The sequence below is a fragment of the Austrofundulus limnaeus genome, unplaced genomic scaffold, assembly GCF_001266775.1.
Source record: "Austrofundulus limnaeus strain Quisiro unplaced genomic scaffold, Austrofundulus_limnaeus-1.0 Scaffold35, whole genome shotgun sequence".
NCBI lineage: Eukaryota > Metazoa > Chordata > Actinopteri > Cyprinodontiformes > Rivulidae > Austrofundulus > Austrofundulus limnaeus.
The window spans coordinates 206,251-214,162 of NW_013952437.1; the positions used below are offsets into that span (position 1 = coordinate 206,251).

At 40.0% G+C, this 7,912-nt stretch overlaps 1 protein-coding gene across 1 annotated transcript in view; it reads left to right on the forward strand.

Moving 5' to 3' along the window:
• Nucleotides 1–2,391: 2,391 nt before the first annotated feature.
• Nucleotides 2,392–7,912, forward strand: part of nbl1 (NBL1, DAN family BMP antagonist) — a gene marked incomplete in the record, with an annotated part of 10,604 nt that continues 5,083 nt past the window's right edge. The window contains 2 exon segments of the mRNA XM_014006352.1: nt 2,392–2,760; nt 6,964–7,144. Of these exon segments, the coding sequence (XP_013861806.1) occupies nt 2,748–2,760; nt 6,964–7,144 (194 nt within the window).

The window sequence follows — 7,912 nt, forward strand, 5'->3', positions numbered from 1 at the left end:
TGCCAGCTCTTATCCACCTTGAAGCTTAATCTTGCACAATATCTGACAATCAGCTCTTTTAAATGAAACCAGAGCATCTTGTCAGAGGAGAATGTAGAAATGACAGCCTGTAACTGAGAATGTGGATGGAGGACCTCAGTTTATCCGACCTATTAGCTTTCCCGTTAGCACCAAGCTAATGCATATTTAAGGCAATATAGCGTCAGCACTCGAGCTACATGTATTCACTCACCGGCCACTTTATTAGGTACACCTGTCCAACTGCTCATTAATGCAAATGTCAAATCAGCCAATCACATGGGAGCATCTCAATGCATTTAGTCATGTAGACATGGCCAAAACTATCTGCTGCAGTTCAAACCGAGCATCAGAATGGTGAAAAAAAGGTGATTTAAGTGACTTTGAACGTGACATGATTGTTGGTGCCAGACAGGCTGGTCTGAGTATTTCAGAAACTGCTGATCTACTGGGATTTTCACCCACAACCATCTTTAGTGTTTACAGAGAATGATCTGAAAAAGAGAAAATGTCCAGTGAGCTGCAGTTCTGTGGGTGCAAATGCCTTGTTGATGCCAGAGGTCAGAGGAGAATGGGCAGACTGGTTGGAGCTGATAGAAKGGCAACAGTAACTTAAATAACCACCCGTTACAACCGAGGTGTTCAGAAGAGCATCTCTGAACACAAAACACGTCGAACCTTGAGGTGGATGGGCTACAGCAGCCCACAGGTGCCACTCCTTTCAACTAAGAACAGGAAACTGAGGCTACAATTCACACAGGCTCACCCAAACTGGACAAGATTGGAAAAACATTGCCTGGTCTGATAAGTCTTGATTTCTGCTGCAACATTCGAATGGTAGGGTCAGAATTTGGTGTCAACAACATGAAAGCATGGATCCATCCTGCCTTATATCAACAGTTCAGGCTGGTGATGGTGGTGTCATGGTGTGGGGGATTTTCCTGGCACAATTTGGCCCCATTAGTACGTACCGATTGAGCATTGTGTCAACGCCACAGCCTACCTGAGTATTGTTGTTGACCATGTCCATCCCTTTCTGACCACAGTGGATCCATCTTCTGATGGTTACTTCCAGCAGGATAATGTTCCATGTCATAAAGCTGGAATCATCTCAGACTGGTTTCTTGAACATGACAATGAGTTCACTGTACTCAAATGGCCTCCACAGTCAGATCTCAATTCAATTGAGCATCTTTGGGATGTGGTGGTACGGGAGATTCACATCATGGATGTGCAGTCGACAAATCTGCTGCAACTGTGTGATGCCATCATGTCAATATGAACCAGACTCTGAGGAGTGTTTCCAGTACTTTGTTGAATCTATGCCACAAAGTATTGAGGCAGTTCTGAAGGCAAAAGGGAGTCCAGCTCAGTACTAGCAAGGTGTACCTAATAAAGTGGCCGGTGAGTGTATATGGCGATTTAGCGTAAACTATGCACATCCCATATTTATTAGTTATAGCATTACTTTTCGAGCTAACAATATTAGCTTGGCGCTGATCAAGAGTTTTATCAAATTGTCTAGTGTTACAAATAATCATGTGGATTCCTTTAAATTAAGTGTATGCTGCTTTAAAGACAGCTTTGACAATAAACTAGACTTCACCCACAATGCATGTTGATTATTTTACCTGCAAAATGACAGCATCTTAGAGGAGCACAGAACTGAAAAGTAGCCAGCAGCTGGTGAAATTCATTGTGTTTGYTTGTGGTTTGGTTTATGTGGCGCAAATCAGTCAACACAACATCTGACCCGGTTGTGGTTTGGTTTAAGTCATGTTGGTCCACGGACCACCTCTGTCAAACCAAATTCGGGCCACCAGAGGGTTGTCATTCTTTGCAGTATCTGGTGTGACTATGTCTTGTGTGACTATGCCAGAAGTGGGCCAGACAACATTTGTTATGTGGGTCTGCTGACAGGTCAGCGGAGGCAGGGAGCACCAAAGCCTCTCAGCAATTCATGAGTCTCAAGAGCCTCAATTTGTCACAAGCTTCTGTTCACTAACCAGCCATTTAGGCCTTTTCAACAACTGAATGTTTCTTTTATTTTTAAATGTGCCAGTTGAGTAAAAAAAAAAACAAAGAGTCACATCTGTTCACATCTGTTTTCAAGTCATACATCATTATTACGCAGCGTTATTAATGTTCAATTACACAAATCTAAACGCACATGCTACCAAAGCAATGCCAGATGTGTGTGTGTGTGTTTAATCTCGTGATGTTTGCATATTTATCCGGTCAATGTGAAGGAAATATTTGAACCTCTTCCAGCCCCCCACCCCCCCTCCAGAAATCGGCGCAGCAGGACGRCCGTCCGTGGGCTCGAACCGCGCCTTAAACCCTCCTCTCACGAGTTTTTACAAGAAAAGACAACAACTCGAAAAAGGGAGAAAAAAAGAAAAAAATGTTTTAGAGAGGAATTACGGGGGGAAATTCAACACTGGATGGGCAGAAAGGAAAGGGGAGGGCCCCGGGTCTGAGCTGCTGATGCTCTCCTCATCCCTGGACTTCCTTCCCTCGCGCGCTCCGACACACGGATGATGTAACTGTTTCATGACAGACTGAGCTCGGATTATCACGATTAACGCGGGTTTTCTTTAATGATCTACTCACGATACAGTTTATATCTTCTACCTTTTTGTGTGTGTGCGTTTTTTTAACCAAACGCTCCGGTCCAGGTTCGGCTCAGCGGGGACGTCGCGCCGAATTTACGCGGCAGTTCCTCAGCGATGATGGGCAGAGGTGAGTGCCTCAGATGACCCCCACGACCCTCGCTGCTGCGTCTCATTAATCATTTATTTATTAGGGAAATTGATGTCTTTGCTTCTCACTAACCTAGAAGTTGTGGTGCATTACTGACAGCTTGTCTCTTCAACTTATGTTTTTGAAAGTAAAGGTTTGGAACTTCCCCTTCCTGTTCAAACAACTTTCAGGTGAACTTCATTAACTAATTAGTTTGGAAATCACATGCGTTTCAAATTATTATGCAAATTGTATTTAAGTGTTATAATAAAGATTGCTATTTTCTTTTCAATTAAACTCGTTGCTGGTGTCTGAAGGCTCTTTGGGTCACTGAAATAAATTTCAGACACCTGTGATGAGTTTGCAGGTGAGGCCAATTAAAGGAAAAACTAATGATGTTTCTTTCACATGAAGCAGATCACCAAGTTCAAGTAATATGGGGGTGGGGGGGGGACTTCTCTGCTGCTGAAAAGCATGAAATAGTTGTTTGTCTTGGACAAGGTTTCATGAAAACAATCATCGTACTGTTAAGAGATTTGTTTTTGATTCTGAACACACGGGTTTGTGAAGATAAAGGCACAAGGAGGAAGGTTTCTGCCAGACAAACACATTAGATTAAAGGGGACGTGTGCAAAATCCACTTTTTTAGCAGTTAAATGCATTTTGTTGTGTACTCGGACTGGTACAGAAAAGCTGGATTTAGTCTTTCCCTGTGCTGCGTAGCCTGGTGCACCAAAAAAAATCGTTTTACATCAGAATCGTGATTCTCATTTACAAAGATTCAGAATCGATTTAAAATGTCTATTTTTATAAATAAAAAAATAAAGCAAATCCAATGGCTATCAGCCTCCATTTTGTAACAAAATGGGACGTCCTGACGTCATCATACAGCTGCTTCTGCAACATATGAATGCACAGACAGCACCAAAACAAAGAGGAAACTACAAAACTGGAGGAAAGAGAGATTCGATTGGCCCTGTCTTCATTGAATGCAAAGATTTGGGCTCATTTTAGTTTTTACTGAATGAGTCTGAGTTTGACATGCGCGAGGTGTGTGAGATTTGCAAAATGAAGATGAAGCACTTTGGGAACATGACGAATGGGCTCACATTATCAGTTTTTTAATGAAAAATCGATTTTGAATCGAATCATGAGAGAGTAAAAGATTCCCACCCCTACTGCGTAGATATCTTTATGTTCTGTTTGGGTCATATTTTTCAATCCATTCAGTACATTTTCTGAATTATTACGTCCCAGTATTTGTGACAGAACTGCCAAATAAGGTCTGGACTTWCCAACTACAATTGTCGCCTTCACTCTCCTCTGGCTCTTGATGGCTCCAACACGACAAGCTGGATGAAAAAGTCTTCCCTTGTCAACATCTTTTGATTATTTGTAAATAAAACATTTCTGTGCCACTAGTAGTAAACCCCTCTATCAAACTAGAAAGGACGGCTCTGGAAGCTGGAGGGAGGCAGAGTGTGACTACGTTCACACTGCAGGACTTAATGCTCAATTCAGATTTTTTTTATTCCGATCTTTTGGCGTGAACGTTCACATTACATTTTAAATGTGACCTGCAGCAGACTCCAGTGTGAACGCTCCATAGCACTGATGTGACACGTGCAGAGTAAAAGAAGTGACTTCTCATTCAGCCAGCTTGCTTGTTTACAGAGCTAGCATGGATGCTACTTTTAGCACGTCAAAGTTGTTGTTTAATCTGAGCCGATTAGATAATTATCTGATGTGCTTGTTTAGTTCAGTGGTTATATCTGAACCTGCCTCTGATCAGGATGCTCCGGTGAAGCTTTTTATTTTTGGAACGAAGCAACAAGCTGAAAATAAAGTATCGACTGAGTAACTTTAGGATCGATACGCTCTGCGACCCAGACTGGACGTTACTATCTACATGGAAAATTAAAAGTAAAAAGATGAAGCAACTGGACTTGTGTTTTGGAGCTGTAAACACATGGAGCTGCAGATTTAAACAGCGAGACTTMAGGTTAGTGTCTTATCGATCCTTCACCCCCTCCTCCTGATGAAAAAGTCAGATGAATGTGACATGAGCGTTCACACTGCAGTCACTTTGAAAACATCAGATATGTATCCGATTTAAAACCACATACTGAAACGGCCTGGGTTGGATTTGAAAAAGTCAGATTTGTCGCGTTCAGACTGTCATAGAAAATCAGATATGGGTCACATGAGGCAACAAAATCAGATTTGGATCACATTTACCTGCAGTGTGAACGTAGCCCAAAGAGTCTTGTTTGGATTTAAAGAGACAGCCTCAAAACAAGTTGATCTGAGACACACCTCAGAAAATGGGTGAAAGAGGGGCTTGTGGAGTTACAATAAGGAGGAATTCAGACCAAAGCATTGCAGTTCATTTATTTAGACCCCAACTGAATGAYTTAAATGTGAAAAATAAGGATTTAAAAGCATTACATGACTCCTTTAAATAAGCAGCTGCTAAAATTCCATAACAAAACAGCAAACATATATTTGAAGCTGCTGGTGCTTGGAGTCCCACAAACTTCCTCCAAAAGARTGCAGTTCTGCAAGCATCTGCACTTGGCCCAGAGATACATGAAGACTGAAATTATGTTCATGCATGAAAATCTACCATCTCATGCTGCAAGAATACCTCTGCATCYTCAGCTGCTGCAGGAATAAAAGGAGTGAAACTCATAGCGTGGCCCCCATCCTCCCCTGACCTCAACCACTGAGAACCTTTGGAGCCTCAAGGCAAAGATCTCTGAGGGTGGGAGCCAGTTCACATCCAAACAGCAGCTCTGGGAGGATATTCTGACATCCTGCGAAGAAATTCTAGCAGAAACTGCAAAACCTCACCAGTTCACTGGATCCTATCATAACTTGACCTGTTTGGGATGTTTTTGATTGAAAGAGCTTTTGATTTATACAACCACCATTTTCAGTTCTTCACAAACTGGATAATATTTTGAAACTCTGTTGTGTGTTATAGTTTCAAACAGTGCATTTTAAGTTTTTTTTTTTTGATAAAAATACTGTTACCATTGGGAGGTTTTTCAATAACATTCAAATTATACTGTAAGTTGATGACTAGTAAACATGCTGTAATTTGCATCCATTGTTTAGACRATCGGAGTAAATTATAATTGGCATAATAATTAAAAAATTATCATTAAGTTCAACATTGAAACCACTTATGTATTATTTTTCTCATCATATCACATAAACAGCTTTAAACCTTTATTTTACTTCATGAGTTCAATGACTTCAMCTACGTTTTTGTGTATTTGTCTTGTGAATTTCCACTCAAGTCGTCTGTAATTTACTAATATTTATTATTTTAGACTTTTAAACTAAATCTGCAAAGTCCATCATACCAATCATAGCCAATAATTGGTTGTTTGGAAACGGTTATTCATTCACTTTTAGTTGATTAAGTATGTTCAGACTTAAACAAAAGCTGTCCTAAATCACAACAAAGAACATACTGTAAATATTATGGATTCAGTTTGTTCTCTGTGGGTTTAGAACCTGCCTGTTTGTATTTTAGTCCTGACAATGAGTGACCACTTTGCCACTGTGTCCCCGCTGTGCTCCGTCTCATGAAGAAACGCGTTAACGTCCAACGCTTTTTTTTTACTCTTCGTGAGCAAAGTCTGCGTCTGGACTTTGGAAGTCTGTCAGAACAAAGAAAGAAAAAGAGCATTTTATTAAAACAACTCCTCCTCCCCCCTCACAACAGAAACATCAAAGATCCCCTTTTATGTTTTAAATCTGTGCAAATTACAGCTGAAGGCTTTTGTTTCGTTTTGTTATTAAACAGTGTCGGTCAAAGCCAGATGGAAGTGCCAAAAAGTGTGTAAAACAGCTAAAGTCAGTGACTACAGGCACTTTTTATAAGCAGCAGGAGAGTTTGTAGGTCATAAATGACGTTAGTGGTTGAGGCATTTTTAAAGAAAAGAGTGAAACAGAGCAGAGGCAGGAGCAAAGATTTGACTTTCTTTTTTGATTTGTTTCTGCAGGGAGAAGACTAAAGTGGGCTTGTTTTTTTAAATCATTAAAATGTGCCATCCCTGTTAACTGGATAAAATCAGACGTGTGTTGATGTGTCAGCAGGAYCACACTGAGCTGAAAATCTGACCAGCAGCAATCAGGTGGCGCAGCTTTCAGAGTTATCAGAGCGGTAACATTTTTGTTCTGCTCCTTTAGGTGCAGTCATGTGGCAGAGGGTCCAGATCTGCTGCGCGCTGTTCGCTCTGTGTTCGGCGGCGCCGCCTGCACACATCAACCGCCTGGCCTTGTTCCCCGACAAGAGCGCCTGGTGCGAGGCCAAGAACATCACACAGATCGTCGGGCACACAGGATGTCAGCCTCGCTCTGTTCAAAACAGGTCAGGATGAAGAGGCTTGCTCAGTCTGTGGCTCTGTGCAGAAACAAAAAAGAAACAGGAGGAAATACAGTATCTAACAATAGTTTATCATTTATTCAACCTGTTAATAAACTCCTAAACTATAAAAGTAACAGATGAAATGTTAAAAAAAAAAATAAAATGTGCAGAAAAGGTATACGTATACAAACTTCATGAGATTACAATCAAGTAAAAATATTCTACATAACTCAAAGCCTTTTGTGTCACTTTTTGCAGTGCAGACTAAATTAACAAATTCCTTTTAAGGAAAAACAATTTGCTCGTATTTACGTTCCATGCCTCATGAGACATCAACCTTTGAAAAAGAGATGGATAAACATTCATTTCAAATAAAACAAACACTTTCTCAGCCAAGTATTTTGCTTACTTGTTAATCTTTGGATCAAGTTTGAGCTTTTGACTTTTTTCTTTTTTTTTTTTTTGTGCAAACTTGCTTTTAAAATTGCTTTTAAATAGAAGAATGTCATTAAGATCTACCTGAACRATATTTTCTCATATTTTCTCATCACATATTGTTTAAGTCTTATTGAAATCATTATTGCGTAATTTATAATAAGAAAACAGAATAAGTTATTATATTAAGTTCTGGAGAAGGATGGGTTTAAATAAGTTTACTTCTTTTCACTACTTTTAAAATACGTTTCATTTTATTATCTTTTTAAATTATTATTATTATTTTAAATAGACTAGACGGCATAATAGCATGATCATATTTTATAAAATTATAGC